Genomic DNA, 22,911 nt, shown 5'->3' with positions numbered 1-22,911 from the left:
CGGATACTGCTAACGGTTAGCAAGCGCTATCGGTTAGCAAGTTGAGCACATTTTTATCATCAACCAATCACACGTACGCCTGTCTCTTATACACATCTAGATGTGTATAAAAGCTATCCTATACACATATGCTTCATTTATATAAAATAAGTAGACAGAAAAGAAATAGCATTCCTGAAAAGGTTGCGTCGAGTAGTAATGTTATATTAATATACCTTTGAGTGTGGAAACAAAATTGTTTCCAATTGGATTCAAACTTCCAACAAAAGCCTCAATGTCCCAGATGGCCATGTTGTAATTAATTAATTTTGTTTTACCTCATCACAAAAGCAGATATCTAAACTGTTATAGTCTTGCATGTCCAATTCTAATTAAATGATGGTAATGATGAAGATTATTAGAAAATGTAAGTATTTTGAGGTGATGTGAGCACAAAAACAATAACAATAAAATTGTATAACAAATATATGACAAAAGGCAATGTTTATTAATTTCAAAGTAGTACATTATTATACAATCAACATAACATTATTCTATAATTTCTGTAGACTTACTTTATATTTAATCATTTATACATAATTGTAAATCCTTGGAGAGTTAGAAAACTTAGTACTCATCATGAAGGTGTGGTTATATCATTCAAGCCACTGGTGGGTTAGTAACAGTAGTGGTAGTTTCGTCCTACTATGATTTTGGTCACAATATTAAAAATATACACAGTAGTAGCTAGTACTCTCAGTACCTTTCTATGGCAACAAATTATTGTACAACAAACACTGATAATTCATGTAAAAGACGATCTTAAAAATAAATGATGGGAGTTACCTGTCCAACACCTCACCTCCCACACCCCTCCCCCTCCCCAACATATGCACATATTATATTTGCTATTCAATGGAATACTAAGCAGAAAATAAATCCTTCACCCTGAATCCAACCATGGCACCACAATTTGTATTCACTGTGCATATCATCATTTAGCATTGAATAGGCTCCTACTTACTATTAATATTAAGTATTCTAAAAATAAAATCATCCAAAATTAATTACAGCAAATTACATCTAAGTAGCACCATATTGATATTTGTTAATATCTTAGTTAATTAACATATAAATTGTCAAATATTCTTCATTCATTTGATTGGAAGCAGATGTAGTTAAAGTTTATAAAATTTGCCAAGGTCTCACCCAAGTTAGATAGTTCTGTTTTTTTTTTCAATTTAATATATGCTCAGCAGACCAGGGGTCCTACATCATACACATTTGAAAGCACTGTTCATATTACACATTACTTTATTTGCAGACTATAAAAAAAAAAAACTCTTTGATATATCAATAGCATCTTTACATCTTCTTTGAATAAAAACAAACCATGCAGAACCTTTCAGGGATGCATTCTGAATGAAATATGTGACCTACAAAAAGAAAATAACATGCTATTATCAAGTGCATTAAAATACATAAAATAGACACAAAATTGTTATAGTTGGCAATTGCAATATTGTCAATGGTATTAACTACTTAGGAAATAATTATTTTACTTTAAACAAATGCTAAAAAAAAGATAATTTCTAAAAAAAAGACAATTTCTAAAAAAAAGACAATTTCTAAAAAAAATGTTGAGTTGGTTTGTCTTGCACGTTAAACTGTTTAGTAACAGTGCTGTGGTATCGATTCTCAGTAACGGTGGTCCAGGCTTGTTTAAGCCCATTTCTTTTCTTAGGTAATTCATTATTTTTATATAAAGTTTATAGAACCTGCAATGATGTGATACACTCATGTATACTGCCCTCTGGAGGCTAAAGGTTTTGCATTGCATTCACAATGACTGACTCTGAGTAGTTACTTTAGAGCCCACACCATCTTGCACTTAAAAATTGCAGCAAAATTTTAATATTATTTATGTTATATTGTCACTGGAAAAATAACGTCAGTAATGGTTGGAGACAAATATATATGTATGCTTACCACATGGAAAAATGAGAAGACCTGGAGTTGATTTAGAAACTTGGGAAGTAACTTGCAGCCCACAAACAAGACAATCCCTATGGACAAGAATAAATATGATCATCCTTAAAGATATAATATTGTGGTAAAAACTGGGAAACTCAAAATAACTAAAAAATGACCTGTTCATTGGTGACAGAAAAAACAATTTCAATTAAACATTATAGCCTGGTTCTCACAAGAGCCCTAGTATCCGGATCGGGAGCTAACCGTTAGCACCAACGTGAGAACGCCTGATCGGTTAGCGCTAACCGTTAGTGGTATCCGGATATGCTAACGGTTAGCAAGTTGAGGGCGTTTCTATCATCAACCAATCACACGTACGCATTTACAATTTCCAGTTTCTTATTGGCCAGTGATTCGATCATCATATTGTTGGTATCTGGATTAGGATTTTCTCGCATGGACGCACGGCTAACCGTTAGCTGCCGTGTGAGAACATAGACTAAATTTATATATACAAAGAAAGCAATACAAATATTGAACATTTAAAATTGAAAAAAGTAATGAAAATGTAGATTATGATGAAGATAATAATGATGTGGATAATAAAGAAAATAACATCGATTATGATGATGATGAAGAAGACAACAATGATAACTATAATGTCATGGTCAATAAGATTACAATACAGGATGATGATGAAGATGACGATGGAGACTATGATGATGATAATGAAGATTATGATATTGAAGATGATAATGATATAGATGAGGATGATGATAATCATAATACAGCAAAACGTCCATTTCATGTACCCCTTCGTACCAAGGGAAGTTCGTAAATTGAGAAATTAGTAAACTAGATCAGGTGTCAGTTTCCAATACCAAGGCCTAGCTATCCCCTGCCATTGAGCGCTGATAGGCTGATGGCGGCCAGGCCTAGCACGAACCGACAGTGCAGCAGTGTGGCATTCTTCCACTTAACATAATATTATTTTAACTCTTATTCAAACATGTGTATGTTTTATGGCCCTTTCTATTGTGTTCCTTCTAGTTGTTAGGTCGCTGAATTGTGTTGTTGTTGTGTTGTTTATATAAATTAATACAACAAACTTGATTTTATTAAGAAAAATATACATTATAATTTTGTAAAACGTGTGCAACTGGACTTTGTTTACGGTAATAATTTGTCGATGATGACGTCATCAGGGGCAAAGACCATTCGTAAAATTGACTATTCGTAAAATTGACGTTCGTAAAATGGACATTTATCTGTATTAGGATAATGATCAGATAATGATGTAGATGCTTGTTCACCTGTTATCTATTTACATTTACACAAAATACTGTACAGACTTCTCTTCCTTTCATATTTTAAGCATCCATCAGCTTTTCCACTATGTGTTTTATTACATTTACAAATCAAGGTTGTTACTTACTTCTTCAAATTAACATTAACCCCCCAGTGACTAAGCGGCTCTTCTAAGAAATGTTGCCTTCCAGACAGAGTTCCTTTGAAATGTGGCTGTACAAAAATGAAAATTTCTCTAATAAATAACAAAATAATTATACCGCTAGTCTAATTTAAAATTAAAATAAATATATTTAAATGGTTGATAATTTTTTGCCTACATTATTGTTTATATATTTTCTTAAACTGCTGTTTAAGTGGAAAGGGGGTTAATCCTTACAGGGTACTTTTCTTTCATAGGACAACATAAAAAATATAACAATGCTTGAATATATTTTAAAAAATTAAAAAGTTTACATCTAAATAGCTTGAAAAAAGCAACAATGATTTACTAATAAATAAATAAAATTATACACCAACTGTTACCTCTTTTGGTTGCCTTAATCCTGATATTCTACATTTGTGCTCTTCTTTTACAAATTGTTTGAGTTGTTGAGGTAATGCATGCTGCCTTTTGGACCATAGGTAGGAATCAACTTTTTCTAACATTGCATGAGTGACCATCCTAGATGAAAAAAATAAAGAAAAACATTGTAATATCTTCAATATATATTTTAAAAATAAAAAACGTCAAATGAATTTCTGAAACAATCATTACCTCTGATTTCTATTGATGATAATTCCCATAATGCAATTTTGAAAGAACTCTGGAGAAATTTTATTTTTTGGAATTTTAAACTTTCCCAGGATATCTATAGCAGTTTGAGGCCCTATACTTTTGGCCAATAGCGGAACAGTATTTTCCCATGTGATCGTAGTAGACCAATCAGAATGACTGTTGACTGTCAGTTCTACTTCTGGATTGGTTGCATCAATGGCAATATTTTGCAGAGATGGTGTTGACACTGTTTCTGAATTGGATGTAAAACATTGATAACATTTGATTGATGTTCCAGTCGACATTGCTTCTTTGCTGAAGGCCTCAAGTCGGGAAATTTGGTTCAGCAGGTACTGCCATTCATCGAAGGAAGTTGGAATTAAACCTGCATAAAGAAAAAAAGTTGTGGTAACAAATTCTATTTGAATGAAGTGCAGAACTTGGAAATCCAGCATCTACTAAACAACCTCTTGCAATATATTAATAATAATTTGAGTTTTAGTTTTATTGTGTTGATACAGTAACGTCAGTGGCAGAATCAAGGGGGCCCAGGATTATTTAAAAAATGGAGAAAATAAGAAAATTATATTAAAATTTAAGTCTGAGAGTGCCATTTATGGCCATCTAGTGGTTGCATAGTCATAAATTTCCTTACCTCAGCCCCAACCATGGTGGGACTGAGGCGGTGTACATTCCCCGTCTGTGAACATTCCACACTGGGCCCCTCTATTTCAAATTCCTAAAGATCTGCAGAAAATGCATTAATTTACCTTTTCTTTGCAAAATGTTTATGTCTCCAAGGCACCATATAATATCCAAAATGGTCTTCCTAGATAAATAATCACTCAACTTCAAACACCCTTGCCAGTAACTACAAGATAAAAGAAAAAATAAGTGCAATATTTATTGAGTTATATATAATTTACCCATATTATCACATATTATCACAAGAAATAATTATTTTCATCATGTAAGCTATCAAGAGTAAAATGAAAACATTAAAATACATTAATAAACTTACCCATACTGCTCACAAATTGCAGCCATCTTGGTTGTTGCCATGTGAACAAGCAGTGTATCTAGAAGCTCTTGATATTCCCAAGCCAAATTATGCGATCCAGATCTAATACAAAAGAAAAATCAAAACATGGCAGTTGGTCTCCCTGAATTGAACTAAATAAAATTTGCTGTCATGGTGATGCCCTATATTTCCACCTACTTTTAGCATGGGACATCACACAGACGCCTTGTAGTTTCTCTTATACAGAGAGTAAGAAAATATATTTGAAATTGTTGTCATACCTGGGTGAGCCACATGTACAGATGGCCATTTTGGTTGCCACAGTATTACAGTTAAAAATGCATTGAATGAGGTAGTTGAAAACATTACTGTCGTCACAAAGCTCTGCAGTAAAGTTGCATCTGTACAGGAAAATAAAACAATAATGGATGCTCAGAACCATGGATTAAATTCAGAATAAAAAGTATATTAATAACAGCAATAATTATCACATGCATGCCACCATACCGTCAGCATTGTCTTCTCCACAAAATTAATTATCACCACCATCAAGATTATCGCATTAATTAAATCTATGGCTATACTACATTGAAAATCCAGTACATAAGAGATCACCCCAGTTATATTGGTCCAGTTTAATTTCAGATGGGAGACCACTATTGGAAACACCAACATTTTCATCACCAAAGTTACTAACTCCCAACACTACACAATACAACCACCACCACCATGGTTATTGCAGCACATGATTGTAACAACTACCATCACCCCAACTACCAAATACACCATGATTATCACAGTCACCATCACAACCACAATAATGGTAATAAAATCAGTTCATTTATACATACCTATCTGAAAGACTTTCTTGTTGCATTCTGGAACTAACATAATCCCCAAACAGCTTTTGTGCTTTTGATGGATGGAATATCTGCAATATTTCTTTGATTTCCCAAACTCTTAAGTCCACTTTGGATTCGATGAGGCTTTCTACACTGGAATCGGGACTATCAATAACCAATCTGACAAAGGGAAAAACATCATATTATTCTAAGAATAATAATAATAAAACTTATGAGATGGACCAACAAACTATATACCAATTATGGTAAACCATAACCTGTTAAAATACATTTTTTTTTTGTAATATTAGGGAAGAAATATTGTGATTATTTGTTATGAAATTATCACCATCATTATCATAACATTATCATCATCATCCTCCCCAACATCTGTAATATTATCATCTGATTTATCATCTCCACCCATCATCAACACTATCATCATACTTCGCTTCATCATTATCCTCATTATCATCATCATTATCATCCTTATCACAGTGTAAACTCATAGTACTGTAACACTAATAAGCATTATCATCATATCATTATCATCATAATCATCATTCTCTTCATTCTGATCATTATCGTCATCATCCTCTTTATCCTTATTTCATCATAATATTTTCCTCGTATAATCATGAAGTTTGATCAACACAACATTAAGTTAAAGTAGGTTATTTTTCATTATCATATACTGCTTACCTTAGCATTCTATATATATCTTTGTACTGTTCTTGCATTTGCACCATTTTAGCAGCACATGATGTGTTTTGACAGCTGGTGGCTCGATTTCCATTAAAGTAACCTTTAAAAAAGATATAGAAATAGAAGGGATAGAAATTCTATTTTAACAACATTTCAACACTATTCAAAACATTGGAAAAATATTTTGCTAACAATATATCTTAGAAATTGAGCAGCAACACAAATTAGAAGTGAATGTTGATTTTGAAAGATGGTAATTCACCTGATTAAAATAAATATACTGTACATAATATATTTAAATTATTATTATACGTTATAAATAAAAATTTTTAATGACAACTAACCAATCAGTTTCCTGCTTAGCACATTATATGTTTTCTGTCTGCAATCTGTCCAGGAACTCATTACCTTTCTGATTCGATTAACATCCAAGAAATGGAAAAAATGTTTGACAAAATTTGCAGCCTGCATATCAAGTGTCTTTCTATCAATTATAGGAACTGAATATTCAGAGTCTTGGACAGATGTCCCTTTTCTTTCACTTTCTTTATTTGATTCACAAAATTGCATTGAAAGGCCATCATTAAATGATGTAGTTGGGGTGGCATTTGCTTCATTAATGTCAGGTTGTCTGCTTTCAGGGAACACTTGCATTTCAAGGCACATCATTAACAGCTCTGAAGCATGATCATGAAGCGCGTCTTGCAACGGAAAATTATCTGCCATTACATAGAGTTCCTCAGATATTGATGAAGAATCTTCACTAGCAAGTACACTTTCAATTTGAATGCCTGGATCTTCCTTCATGTCATCAGATATCTTTTCAGAATCTGTGACTTCATCATCATTAAGGTTTTTATTTTCATCACTAATTAGCTGATTGTCTTGAACTACAATCTTTCCATCAGTTTTTAATTCTGAATTCTTTTCATAAGCTGCCTGTAGATCTGTCAACCATTGATCCAACACTTCTCGACACATGCTGACATCATACAGTATCAATGGATGTTGCAACTTTAATCTGTTTATACAAAATATACACAAACATCTGGTGAAATTCACAAGATTGAACTGCAAAGTTTATGAAAGAGTAAAAAGGGCAGTCCCTGGAGGGAAGCAAAAGGCTATGCCTCCTCTCCACTTCCCTCTGTTCTCCCATCCTCGCCTGAGTTTTCTCTCCTCCAACCAGTCTCTCTTTCCTTCGACTGGCTTCCCCCCCACCTCCCTCTGATTTTAATCCTTCCTCAAGTTGCCCTAATATTTAAAGTTTTGCCCCTCAGTATATAAATTATCAATATTGCTATATCATTAATATTTGACTACTACTACTAAATAAATTCCAAAAACAATGAACACTTCTGCTTGTATGCTGGATCTACAGGGATGAAATTATGAACAATTTTTGAATATCAGTAGCTCATAGTAACTAAAGGAAAATGAACATAAATATTACCTTGTCGAAATGGTAGCCTCTTCAAATGGAGAGTAGATCTCATGAGTATCACAGGCCTTCACCACTATGTCACCAGCATAGAGTGATTCATTCTGAAGTTTCTCTTCTGATGGCAATTGAGCTGGTGATATTAATCCAGATTCTTCTGTGTTTGGAGACTTCTTGTTCTGGTCAAGCTTTGCTTTCACAAACTCTTTGGTTTTTGAGTATGTAGAACTGAGACTGAAATAAGCAAGATCTTTACATTAGACTGCAGTACACTGGTGCTGATAGTCTATGAGTGAGATACTCATCAATCAATCTTCGTTGAAAATTGTTCTTTTTGAAAGTGCATTATTTTAGTTCTTTTGCTGTTACAGCAAAAAGGAATTAGGCATTACACATTGGTGGTGGCAGCAGTGTGTGGAGTAAATTTTGCTGTCAAACAAAACCCCTGTTTTCTAACGTCATTTGAGGTTGTCAAACTAAAAATACTAATTTGCTGTTAAACCACCATTTGAACGATGTGTTAAACATGCCAGTACTGGATGAATTACCTGTCTTTTACAGCTGCAAATGGCACAGAAATCTGCCTCTGTCCTAATCCTTTCCTCTCAGGTGTTACATCATCTACTGGAGATGGAGAACCTCTCCTGGAGAAAATGGGTGATTCCAACCCAAACCTCTTTCCAAAAAGTGGACTTGGGGAATTTGAAACTGAGGGAGATTTGTCAGGTATAATTATATCCTTTGGCCGTGGCTTCAGGATGTGACCATTTGAACTCTGACCTCCATCTATATTCTCTTTATGATTATCTTTTTTTGGTTTGACTTCACCTGAAAAAACAAAAACATATATGAATAAATTAACCATAAAATGTGTACAAATAATAAAGAAAATGAAAAGAGCTACATATAAAAATAAAGATATAAGGTTTGAAATGCAGCATCATGATGACTTGTATTGCTTTTATGAAGTTTGTTTCAAATTATTGCTCTAAATATTATAGCTTTCATTTATCTATACACACTATATAGGTGGTAATAATAAATATAAAAATTAAACTAAAATTGTACAAAATTATATAAAATTCATGTAATACAAAAAGGGAGAAGGATTACTACACCCAATGATATATATACAGTACCAATTTCAGGTACTCTGCTTTTCTTTTTCTTCTTTTTTCCATTTTGATGTCGACTTTGCTTTCTGGAAGGTTTTGGGTTGGAAGATACTTCAGTTAGCATGTTAGCATTTGACATCGAGTAGCTCCTTCTAATTATTGTCCTGTCATCATTACTATTGGAACATGTGAAGCTTTCAGTTCTTCTCATTACAGGTTCATAAGCACCATCAGCAAATGAATCAGTTTCCTCTAGCTTATTATATTTCACAATGAGTTCATGGTTTACAACTCCAGCTTCTTCTGTTACAGATGGTGTCAAGACTACTACTGGATTTGTGTCATCATCATCATCATCACATGACATTTTATCCTGAACCACAGTTGTTATATCAACAGGCTGCTTTTCTATCATTGTAATATTGGTATCAGAGTTTTCAATTAATGTATTGCGATTTTGTGCAGGTTCTGGGCATCTCAATTGAATGCCATCTTCCTCAATGTTTTTCGTTGTCATTTCATCTTCAACACAGCCTCCATTAGTGTCCAGTGTCGCTGATTCCTGACAATCAGTATCAATATCTACATCTGGGCTGTTGAATTCACATTCAGTTCCGTTATGTGTGACGGTGACCTCAACCTGAGTATGCAGTTCATTAACCTCTACTGCATTGCCAGCAGGATGTGATGTTAGTAATTCTGATTCATTCGCCTCACCAGCAGAATCCGAATCTAAAATCTGTTTCGCTAGTGAGTCTTCCTGGAAGTCTATTTCACAATCTAAACCATTTGATTGGCAGTTTCTATGTTCGCTTGATAATTCAACTACTTCTTGCTCCTCCAAAATATTGATGTTATCTGGATTTGATTCCTTTGACCTAGCGTTACTTTGCTCATTGTTATTTGCAACATTACCATCACTTTCAGATTTAGAGCACTCAATGTCAGTAAATTGTTCATCTTGTTTCATTGCATCATCATTTTTTGATGAACTTTCAGTAAGATGGTTTATTGGAGATGACAGTAAGTCTTCCAAGGATTCCTGACTTCCTCTGCGACTTCTAATGAGGTAAATCCCTGACTCTAATCGGATGCTATCAACAGATTCAATACTACTCCTCCGACTGCTTGAACTTGAGTTGGTCTCCTCTGTAATAATCTGCTCCATCTTATAAATGACATCATCCAGACAGCCAATCAGGTCCTTTGTGTTTTCCTGTTTGGATAAATGCTGCTTGATATCTTTGAGGATGTTAACTGACACAAGCCTCTTGGTCTTTATACTAGTCAGGATCTCTGCAAAGTGGTGACAAATGGAAGCACAGAGCTTCCAAGATTGCTTAATAAAAAGTCTGACAATACATCTTTCAATTGTTAGAAATGACAACTTATTTATCTGGCTTTCATTGTCAATGTAGTAGATATCAGATTTGTAAACACACAGATTTTGGATTCCTGAAAGACAAACAAAATTTAATCATTAACATAAAATCTTTGTAGAGTGTTATTTCTGCCAACATATACCATGTAATATAGTCAATTTAAGATGCAAAATTAGTAATAAACTTATAAAATTTTAATACCATTTCCTGTGCTTGTTGATATTACAATACAAAATATACTTTAGGGATCTAAGAAATCACAAGCTGAATGCCAGTCAAACTACAAACACAGCTTTACACCAGTTATGCTAAGTATTTAAATCCAGTAAATCCAAAGTTCGCTCAAAGTTGAATGGCTAAATCCTTTATCTATTAATTTATACTGCGAATTAAAATTTTATGTACTTGATTGTTAACAGAGTTATATAAGTGAAAAAGAATAAATAGTGGTAATGTAGCTTGGTTGCCAGCTTTCCAATCATACATTTCTGGGTTTAAACCCTGGGACAGTTAACATTTTTTTTCTCAGGACACTTTAGTTCTTTAGAAGATATATTTCATCTTTTAATTAGCAAGTGTACTCTGCTAGTGAATGTTAAAATAATCGAACAGAATGGACACACAAATTGAATATAATTCAAAGTACTGCACCTGAGGGGGGACGGGTCCACAAAACCACTTTACCAGTACTAGTATCCAGTATATATATAGCCTTCTCATTCCATGTCAATAAAAAATGTTCACTGTAAATGAATGCAGATTAAAATGTCATTAGCAAAACAAACAAAAAAAAAACACTGCCATATAAATGAGACATTGGCAGCCATGTTAAGCACTATCCTGACTATCACATTTAACTGACAGAAGCATGTGACATGCCTTAATATGGTCATGATGACATCACATCATGACCATATATAGGTACATCATGACTATACAACAGGTTTTTGTCACAGAAAAGCTTGAAACACTATATTTGATGGATTTGAGATTAGGTCTTGGATTCATCAAGTCAATGTATGTCATAACACTGAGTTGATATGGAGGATGAACTAAATATAAATTTATTACTGTAAACTTAGCTAAAATTACTTTCAGAATTGATCACTCACAGTCTCAATAGAAATGGAAAATTAATTGCTTGTGGAGGCTGGCTGTCCTCAGCATCTATGAACTGCTCATCACAACTATAAAAAAAAAATGTGATATACTCGTAACAAAATAAAATAGAATTATTTTGATGTGTGTTTGCATCAGGAAAATATCAAATGAGTGTTGTTTTGCCCTACCTGATGTATTAACATAGAGAATAAGTACATTCACAAATGCTTTGCAAGTGATTTAAGTGGGAATTGCATCCACGACCTCCAAATAACTAGCCTGGCGCCATAACCACTAGACCACCAAGCCTGCGCTTAGTGACTAGTGTTGAATCCGATCCCCAAGTAGCAGCGGGTACTGCAATGCTATTTCAATGTGTGCTTTTTTTTGCAAATATTTGGGAATGCTTTACTGAGTATTTGGTACGATAATATGTTGGGTCGGGTGAACATCACTCCTAAGAAAATAGAATTTATAGTTACCAAATTAAAACAACAAATGAATAGTATTCCTTCCTTATCTCCTTTTTGCTGTAGATACAATTTATGACTGGTATTTTCAAGCAATCACTCAAGTTGAGTTGATTGATCAGTCAACCAATCAACCACTGACATAATCAATTAACAAACATATCTTTAAACTACATTTCAAAACATCTATATATTAAATTTTTTTTAACATTAAAATATCCAAATTGCTGTTTTTTTTCTTACATTATCTACTCAATAATTATTATTGTGCTGATTTAATGTTGTTTTATTGAGAATTGAGAATACAATTATTGCAGCAAAAGAACTAGACAAGAAAAAAGTTGAGATTTGGGAGGTCAGATTTTAAATGAGCTTTCTTAAGAAATCTGAATATATTTTGCTGGGTATGGTGATACACATTGGTTGTGACTTCCGGAAGACAATTAATAATACAGTAGTTAAAACATGCAAATATCGCAGGAGATGGGCTAATTTCTGGGAAATTCTTGTTTGTTTGTAGAAGTACGGGAAGCATCCCAATTTCAGGGAGACTCCTACGAGTTGCGGGACCCCGAGAGGAAAACGATGACTTACTCCGTACTAATGATTGGTAATGCAGGTATTGCAAGTTGTCTTTTGAATTGGTGTGTTGCCACAACTTCACCTTTAAGAGTAGCCTGAAAAAAAATAACACTAAAAATAAAAGACTGATAATAATAGTTAATTAATTAATAATAAATTATTTTCTCTTTATTTGGCTATTTACTTTTTATTTCCCCTTTAATGTGTCCATTAATTCTCTAGATTAATTTATAATTTCAATTATTTTTCTGTTTCTATAATGTGTCAATTTTACTTTTATTTTCATTTTGTTAAATATCATTTTTAATGTCAATTAATTTGATAATGTTAAATATCTAGTTTAATTTTCATCTTTTATTCTTGTGCCTCTAATTGTATCTACTATAAGGGACCCAACTGGTTGGATGGAGCACCATCACAAAATATTGTTGAAATAAATAATAATTGGATTAAAAACAATTCTGTATTTTGTAGTGAAAATAGTGTGCATTTCATTTTATTTATTTGGTCCAAAGAACATTAAAATTGACAAACACAAGATAACAGAGAGGAAAAAAACAACACTCAATTGGCTGGATGGGATTGCGAAAATGTGAACTTAAATCACTGTCTAGTGACTACCCGATGCCAATGAGAACATAAATTAAATTGAGCAATATAGAAATTGTTTGTGCATCCAGATGCCAAAAAAATAGCGGTGTCATAAGACACACTGTGTTGAGTTAACCGCAAGTTATTATGCTTTCAATTGAAAATCAGGAACAATAAAATCTTTTCCTTGACACTAAACAGATAAAAAAAAAACACACTTCCTATACTTTCTGCGCAGGCCCTCAAATTTGCTGCCAATATAGACGAAGCATCATTGGGTTACAAACAATTCAGTAGTTTGTAGCACAAACAGTGCACGCTAAACAATACAGAAATTGATTGTACATCAAAATGCCAAAAAAGGGAAACTGTCATAAGATATTTCTGAGCTAATAAAAAAGTTATTAAACTATATTTTACTTTCTATTTACACAGATGCAATTCAATATTTTGTAATAAAATTTTGTAAATCAAACTAATTTTTTTTTTTCTAATTCTGACACATTATTTTAGTTTTGATGTTTCAATTGATGTTTGGTTTTTTTCAAGATTTTATTACAGACAATAAAGAAAGCAACATTTTCAATGTTGAGATCTAGACGCCATACTTAAGCTATTTAATATATACTTATTTTTATAATGTCTGTACACATGCCATACCTTACCAAATGGTATTATGCTTATTATCTTAACATATTAATTGCACCTTGTTATTATTATGTATTTTTAAGTTTATGTTCTATTTTATGAAAGCATTGGGACTTAAATTTCACGTGAACCAAGTTGTGCACAATAAATCTATTTTGTGTCTTGTATCTTGTATGTGATTTCATCATGACCATATTTAGACATGTCAATATTTTTGTGAAATAAAAAATGATAGTCTAGACATGCTTAACATAACCACTCCTTCAAACATTTTATGTCTGTTAACTTGTTATGATCTATTTGGCTCTTATAAACAAATCATAAATATGTGAGCACATTCTCTAACCCACTTTATGTATAGCATATATTCAGATACGAATGTGTAGCTTATAAACAAAGATCTTGAATATCTAGAAATCATAAATATTCAGATAATAACAGCTTTTTTTTTTAACATTATATTTATGAGGGTAATCCGACAAGGCAATCTAATACTCAGGTACCCTCAACTTTGTGAATAATTTTATCAGATTTCTGCTTGGAATGGGTTGTTTTGCTTGTGTGAAAAATACAATTTATTCTATGATTCAACCAACATGTGGTATATTTGTTATTCCATTTTATTTCCTAATTATAATGGGGAACCAATCAGTATCAATCTACTGTTCTCCCATTAGAATCAGTGATGCTGTATAAGACAAGTCCGATTAGAAAGATTAGGGGTGAAGCCATTTAATATCATGAGAAAAAAGGAAACTGAAAGGATTTGAATCCAGAATGCTGACACTGAAGGGCAAGCCTTTTACGCCTTAAGGCAAACACTCATTGTGCCCGGCGGTCGTCGAGTGACATGATTCAATGGAGAACGCAGCACCACATGCATGCACACATTTTAATGCTTTACTGTAGTCCTTTTAATTATTAGATAATTTTTTTAAATTTTTGTGTGAAATTGTTCAACTTCAATTTATTTGAATAAAATTTTTTTCGTATCGTATCGTAAAGGATTGTTTTTAGTGACGATCAGTTCAGACTGCCACGGGCAATCAGCAGCCATCGCGTCATCTAGCGCTCGCAGAGAGTGGAGTTTCCATCTTTAATGACCAAGCTAGAGGCTCTACTGCATATAATAAAAATAATTGGCATAAAAAATAACAAATAATAATGCAAATTGAAACAAGTTACAAAGATTAAAAAGTAAAAATAAATTTAAAAAAATTCAGTTTGTACCTGGGCCAATTAATAAATGTAAAACCATGTACAAATATTCATGTATAATGTAATTCAGCAAATTACAAAAATAAGCATTTAAACAGAAATGTGGAATAGGTATGCTAGTCAAACATTACACTAACCTCCCACAGTCTTGATCCTGGACGAGCTGAATAGATAACAGCATCACCTTCTTTGCTCTTCAGATAAAAACATGCACCATACAATCCATCTCTATGAATAAACATCAAAATATTTGTTGGCTATGACAATTTGAAGTGGCTATAAAAAAATGTTTGAAAGATATTAAATAATGTTTGAACATGTGTTTGCCACATAGTGTTGGCTTCTTTAGTAAATCTTTGCATGCTTTTTCTATATGTGGCAAAGACAAGCCAAACCAGTCACTCGTCGCAAATCGTGTTTCAGAGAAAATGGCCAAAATATGCTGGAATGTCGAATTTTTAAAAATCTATTTTATTGCACTAAACTAATCTTTACATATCTATACATCATTCTATGCTGTTATTTTCCCCATTTTCAATGTTAAAACAACACTTTTTAAGGATTTAATGATAGTTTCTGCATGAGAAATGCCTGAAATCATAAACTTTGAAGGCTGATTTCTCATATATTGTTCTTTAAACAGCTGTATGATGTTTAAACGCTTTTAACTTCATTAGGAAATGGCCGATTTGAATGATTTTTTTACCATTTTATAGCTATTATTTTACTCTCTAACACTGTATTAATAACTAAAAATCTATTTTTGCGACAAGTGACTGGTTTGGCTTGTCTTTGCCACATATATTTGTTTTAATTTTCATTATTAATTCTGAATAAATAACAGCTCTTACCTCAATTTCTTGCCAACAGAATAAAACTGTTGCCTGAGAACACAAAAAATAACATACATTAAAGAAATTAATTATTTATATTTTGAATTATAATATTCTGCTTAAAATTATTTCTATATTTCTTTTTAATTCATTAGGCTGCAGTCGTACTCTATATTCGCTATGTTAAGAAGATGTCATTTGTAAAAATGTCTGAAAAATTCTCAAGTATGTGAATATTATGCTAATATTATTTTGCATATAGTGATATCAAGTTTGACCGAATTATTTATGATTTTGATACTGTTTTTTCTTTTTTTCAAATCTTTACTTCAGCTATCAAAATCCATATAAAATTCAAAATACAAAACAAGAATATTACAAATGCAAAAATAACAGAATGGAGCATCATAAAAATTCAAAAAATACAGTACACACTAATAAACATGCATATAGGCTGGGTCTGTTTATTTAAGCATGATATAGCAATCAATAAACACCTTTCTGGAATACAATTATAGAGGGGGCCCATGAGAAGGGATTTTCACAGAAAGAGGATCCACCCACATCAGCCCCACCATGGTTGGGGCTGAGTTAAGGAATTTTATGATTAAAGAACCTGGAATTCTGAAATGGCACTCTCAGACTTAAATTTTTATTCAATTTTATTTTCTTCTCTATTACATTTTATTATTTTGAAAAATTTTGGGGGAACGGGGAGGGGCCCCCCTTGAATCTACCACTGACATTGCAATAAGATACTAGCAACATTGGATTACCTCCTTGAATATTAGGACATGTGCAAACATATGCAAATTATTGATTGGTTTCTTAGAACAATCTTTTCAGATAAAAATATGAGTGAAACTACCTTTTAGTATTACAAATGTGACATTTGCTGAGCGAAGAGACAAGTAAATAATCTTTGGTGAAATCTAGTTGGACGATAGCAGAATCTAAACTAACAATTGGAGATGTCGGTAGTTGCAACAGTCCTGACACCTAAGACAAATAATATGTTAATAATATAATTTCAAATGTACATAATTTCATAAAGCATTATATAAAATAATGAAAATTGGTTGGTATTTGCAATAGTCCTGATGCCTATTAGACAATATAATTTAAACTTTAATGGTACTTAAATAATTTCATAAAGTGTTATTCATATAAAATAATGAAAATTGGTTGGTAGTTGCAACAGTCTTGACACCTAAGACAAATAATTTGTTAAACAATATAATTTAAATTTTCAGTGGTACATAATTTCATAAAGAGTTATTCATATTAAACAATGAAATTAATTTTAATTTTTTATTAGGTCTGTTCTACATGCTTGGACCACTGACCAAGCTTGCTAGCACTTGAGGTGTAAACCCCAGATTATATACATCTTTATCCTTTAACCAACAGATGCACTAATTACAGTATGTTTAAATAACTATTTATTAACATAATACAAACATATGTATAATATTATGATCTAGGAAACAAATAAACATTTTACTGTATTAAGAACATGTGGTTACCTTTCTGCTAAATGCATTTGTAACGGTCACTTTCCCCTTAATGTCCCCAGAGTACAGTTTCTGACTTGTATCGTTCCATTTCAGGCAAGTGATACAAGACCCTTTATGTGCGAACGAAGTGATCAATAAATCTGGTTTCTTTCGGTTTGCAATGTTCAACTGCCAGATTACAACCAAACCATTGCTGGGAAACAAAATGTAGATACATGATTAAATACTTTGTAAAATCCCGGAAACCTTTAAAAAAAATCAAATAAAACATTAAATTATATGTATACATTAATGCATACAACTTTCTTCGTGTAATCAAAAAAAAAAAACAATTATCAGCTTCTAACAATTAAGACAGAAATTGAAACAATTCAATTTTTGCTGACATTTTCCTTCAAAAAAATCCTTAGATTTATTACCAGACAATAAAAAAAATAGGAACAATATCGTTTTAAGACTGTTTTAATTGTTAATAAACCAAGCACAATAGATGGATTTTAACTTACTCTAAGCAGTAAGTTAACATCAATTGTACTTGGTGTATTAAACATTAAAACAGTCTTACAACAATAATAAGCAAACCACATGAAACTATTCAAATATTAAGGAACAGTATAATTTACTGCTTCTATAAATTTGCAGAAAAATATTCTTTAATTCCATTTTCAATTGAAAGCTAAATTACTCCATGAAATATACAAAATAATACAATGAATCTGATTTTCAATTTGCTCAACACTAAGGGTGTATACTTCTTGTTGAACCAAACACTAGCAAACTAATTTAAGAGAAAATGTGTTTCATAATCTCAAACTTATCATTAAATCAAAGTTCAATCAAATATTAGTGAACCTGACTTTTACAAAGGTTAATTTGTTAATTTAATACGTTACCCCCTTAGAAGTATACATAGCAGAGTTATGTTTATTGCTGATAGTTTTAAAGCAAAGTATTAAATAATTGGGGCCTCAAAAGTCAACTGAGTTCAGTAATTAATTGTATATTTAAACATTCCAATTCTCTAAAATAAACTCTGATTTTTTTTAAAGGAATGTTTACATAACTTGGTGAGAAAGGAAATTTGGTTTTACATAGACATAGATCAGTTTATTCATCATGAGTTTTTTTTTCCTTGGCAGGACAAAAACATCAAGAATGAATTTAAAACTAGACCACAAGCAAAAAATACATAAAGAATATACAATAACAACTAAAAAGATTAAGACAAAACTGTACAACAAGCAAAAATCCTAACTTAATATTGCCCAATAAAATTTTATGTATTCTTCTTAACATTATATACAAAAGTCAACTTTCAACTAGCAACAGAATTTGACAATGACAACAATGACACAAAAGCATGAATAGATTCATTAAAAATATGATGGTATTCTTGGATGATACTCTAAAGTGACAACTTTGGTTGGGATTTCAATCAAACATTTCGCCTCATACAGTATATTCTGAATTTGAAAAAAAAACAAAACTAAATTCATATAATTTCAACAATATCTTATATTCTAAACATGCCATATGACCAATAACCTTGCTTCTTAAATTGCAAAATAATTGGGGTTTTTGTGAAGTAATTGTACAAGAGTTATATCCTTTTCCTGTGGTAAATATCGTAATCCTGGACGTGTTCATTATCGAGTACATAGCAAAAACAAAACTAATACTCTTTTTTGGTTTGTATGAATACGTATACTAAATTTTACATCATCGCAACTGAAACAATGTCAAAAAGGGAAATACATCAGGAAATCCATTAGCATATTTCTATTGTATCATAATCAAAAGCTCTTAATTATGCAGGTAAATTCTCTGAGTTTATTGTTATATGATGTTGTATATCAAATTATTTTTTAAAAATAATTCTACAAATGATTAAATAAAACGAAGCATTGAGCTTTCCAATGCTTGGTAGGAATGAGTACACTTACTTAGTAGATAATCCCACTAGATTGTCATCAGGAGCAAATGCTACATGGGAAACTGGTCCCTCCTAAGAAAAAAAGACGATAGAATAGGTCACATTGTTATACTGGATTTTGAATTCGGATTTCTTCGGTATGATAAGTACCAAAGATAACCCACTGAAGTCCTAAGACATGATATACATTCAAAATGCACACGTAGCCAAACGCATAATGATTTAATTGTACCACCTTGGAATATCTGCCAAGGCAAGACTTTCTTATATCGGGGCTCAAAAAGTTGGAATGAACTTTCAAACGAAACAAAAACTAACTTTAAAGAAATGACCCTAGTTACATTCCAACATTCTATTAATTTTTAAGTTTTACATTGAATCTTCTTTTGACTTTATTTTGTATTATCTTTTTTCTATTTCATGGTTTGTTTGTAACTGTACCACTTTGAAAATCAGTACTCAAGCACTGAAAGTGCATGCAGTCTAAAGAAAGAATAAATAAATAAATAAATAAATAAATAAATAAATATTGCCAGTGGGGTCCTACTGATTGTGAATTGGGCAGTAGACCAGGAGACAATCCCCTATTCTTTTCAGAAGAGTACACTGTATTCTTTAACATTACATGAGCCATTTTGCACACAGGACTAATGGCTTAAATATCTCAATCTGAAAGACGATGTGCTTTAGAAACTTGTATTTCAGCCCTCCAGCTGAAACGCAAGGAGGGCAGCAACTGGAATTGAACCGGGGACCAAGAGATCTCCACAATTCAGCAGACGCACAGTGGCTACCACCGATTTAGCCGACTGAGCTAGCCTACTTAAAAGGGTCATATTTACTGATCCCGCATAAGTAACATATTATGTGACTGGCAGATTAAGTCACATTAGAACCTATCTCCTAAATACAAATACACTTGTTTCACATAGTATAGACTTATTAACATTGACTCTCCTGTAAAACCTACAATAAGATGCCCTAGCCATGGAAGAATAAGTCAGCTTTATACCTCCTCCATGCTCAGTATTACCAACATCGAGATCAACCATAGAGGTAATGTACAGGTAATACCTCCATGCTTAAGTTAGACACAGGGCTATAAGTGTAGATTTTCAGGAAGCCATAAAGGACAGGAAAAGATAGAACGCCATTGTGGTAGAGGATACAAATCCAAGTAAGCAATTCAGGTTATAGTTGATGATTTAAACAAAATTATATTCACACAACTCTTTATTGTCTTTTATGGGCGTCACATAAAATGTTGGGATAATTGATTCTGGGGTCGACTTACCCTTAAAAATTACAAAATTCTGGGGCTCTAATTGCTTATTTAATAGTTTTTTGGAGTTATTTTTCATATTATATATTTACACTGTTATTACATTCTGATTATTTTAAGCAATATGACTGATTATTATTTCGCTGTTGACTTGATCATTCATTATTTCATTGTAATAATTAAGATATTGTATTTATTATGAGTTTGATAGAGTCAACAAGTGAAAAAAAAAAAACTTGTCTTGCATACATTCATCAAGAATTGTAAATGAATATTTAATTGTGAATTAATGACCTTTGGTCATCAAAAGAAAAAAAAAATATTGTTTGTTAGAAACATTCATTATACTCCTTTATTGCTTTAAATAAGAATAATAAAACATCACAAATAACATTAATTCTGATGTATTCTCTCATACTTTTCCATGAACCTTATTTCCTTTTTAGATTTTGATGAATCTCTGGATGGATGGATTTATTCGGTTGAAACACCAAGGATAACCGACAAAAGTCTGATGAAGACTTACTTCCAGTGGGGTTCTTCTGGTGGTGATTGGGCAGTACAGCGGGAAACAATCCCCTACTCTTTTATATAGAGTGAAGAGTATACTGTGGGGCATGATACACACAGGATCAATGGCTGAAACGCCCCATCCGAAAGACAATGCGCTTTCGTAACTTGTATTCAGCACTCCAGCTGAAACATTATGGTGAGCAGCGATAGGAATTGAACAGGGAACCTAGATTTCTCCACGGTTCAGTGCACACACAGTGGCTACCACCAGTTTAGCCGACTGATCTAAGCTACTATCATTAATTTTTACGTGTAAATTTCAGACAATGTTTACATATATTCAGCCAAATTTTAAGGCCATGCCTTTTAATACACTGAACTGACTTCAGAATACAATATGTTGCTCTGCCCTCATCATTAAAAAAACAGAAATCCCTTCCGTTGAAATAAATGAGGCTTTTTAAACCTCACCTTGTTCACGAGAACCTGAAGGTACTTGTTAGTGTCTCTTTGAAAAATATAAATTGCACCGGATGTAGCTCCAAATGCAATGAAACGCTTGGATAGGGCCAGGCAAGTGTACTGAAAGTATAAAAATATAACTATTAGTGTTTACATTAATGATGTATGTATATATGTATATAAATTTTATATATACATATATATTATATATATTACATTAAAGACGGTAAAAAAAAATATATGAATGTGTATATACAGTATGTATATATTTTTTTTCCTTGTTCTACTTTTTATAAGAGAACTAATAACATACTTAAATACTAGAAAATGTAAAGAAAACAATTCAAATATTGAGTTATATTGTTATAAATTATATATAATATATATAAATAATATGTTTGTTACCTCAACACAGAAACTTGAGAATATTTTAATAAAAGAAATTAATAATGGTTATATAACAAAAAACAAAGATTGTAAACTTAGTTAAAACAGTATTTATATTAGTAACCACTCGTTAATTGTGTTGCCAGTGGGGCAATGATAACAAGGAAGTGAATTTGTTTTCCAATGCAACTGTCAATGCTGATCTATTCTTGTTCTCTTTTTGAGACTCATCCTTCACATTAGCTCAACCCGCCCTCGATAAACTAACGTTACGTTATCTCACTATATTAATTGGATTAACACATTATCAAGGATAAGTACTGAGTGTTTAACACTGGTGTCCTTGGATTCAATTATGGGTAAATGGATTAGTTGCCTTTTTTATGAGGTTTTAGTTGTTCTTTACCGCCGAAAGAGCGGTATTCTAACATTAGTTTAAGGAGGGCTGGTCGGCCTAATGAGCTTTAGAGATTAAGCTTCTGGTTACAGTGGCTTATGCTCAAAATATGGTATACTATATAAAATAGAAATAATATCACATACATTTAGGGTTTTCTTGACCAACGTTTCCCTTCACGTAACAACACATACAACAGAATCGGAGGTGTTCATTCCCTTCTTATGCTTCCAGACTTTGGAATAATCTTCCAACTGACATTAGAGATATTTGAGATCCTAATCTTTTTAAGCGTGCACTTAAGACTTACTTGTTTGCCAAAAACTGTCACTTTCTGCTGCTTTTTCCTTTTTTTTTTGTTAAATTGTTGTAATCTGTATTATTTGTGTTTTTTGCAAGCCTGTACTATTGCAATGCGTGGGGTCCCTGAATGATGACCAATTTTATGCCTGC

General features: G+C 32.3%; 1 protein-coding gene across 1 annotated transcript; it reads right to left on the bottom strand.

Annotated features, from left to right (window-relative positions):
* Nucleotides 1-466: 466 nt before the first annotated feature.
* Nucleotides 467-22,673, bottom strand: LOC117124258 (Hermansky-Pudlak syndrome 5 protein-like). The gene is made up of 24 exons (XM_033270414.1): nucleotides 22,653-22,673; nucleotides 21,684-21,794; nucleotides 19,428-19,489; nucleotides 17,494-17,677; nucleotides 16,836-16,966; nucleotides 15,986-16,018; nucleotides 15,272-15,362; nucleotides 12,690-12,772; nucleotides 11,637-11,711; nucleotides 11,176-11,267; nucleotides 9,167-10,597; nucleotides 8,576-8,855; nucleotides 8,040-8,261; nucleotides 6,931-7,607; nucleotides 6,584-6,686; nucleotides 5,891-6,061; nucleotides 5,321-5,440; nucleotides 5,040-5,141; nucleotides 4,789-4,889; nucleotides 4,019-4,403; nucleotides 3,781-3,925; nucleotides 3,389-3,474; nucleotides 1,969-2,045; nucleotides 467-1,415 (listed from the first exon to the last, which is right to left on the bottom strand). Exons 1-24 carry the CDS (start codon nucleotides 22,671-22,673, stop codon nucleotides 1,345-1,347), a joined length of 4,854 nt encoding a protein of 1,617 aa, XP_033126305.1. The 3' UTR covers nucleotides 467-1,344.
* Nucleotides 22,674-22,911: the final 238 nt, after the last annotated feature.

This window comes from Anneissia japonica, unplaced genomic scaffold (genome assembly GCF_011630105.1).
Source record: "Anneissia japonica isolate Jap-2015-1 unplaced genomic scaffold, ASM1163010v1 scaffold287716_len795978_cov209, whole genome shotgun sequence".
Taxonomy (NCBI): Eukaryota; Metazoa; Echinodermata; class Crinoidea; order Comatulida; family Comatulidae; genus Anneissia; species Anneissia japonica.
Note: the sequence above shows the minus strand (reverse complement) of the source record. Positions and strands in the feature narration are given on the sequence as shown.

Bases quoted from the DNA above. Each gene is read 5' to 3' on its own strand.
- LOC117124258 (XM_033270414.1), bottom strand. From the start codon at position 22,673: ATGAACACCTCCGATTCTGTT. The intron at 12,773-15,271 runs GTTAGTGTAATG...ATTTTTTTTCAG, and splicing joins CAGGATCAAGACTGTGGGAG to GCTACTCTTAAAGGTGAAGT. The intron at 8,262-8,575 runs GTAATTCATCCA...TGCTTATTTCAG, and splicing joins TTTGCAGCTGTAAAAGACAG to TCTCAGTTCTACATACTCAA.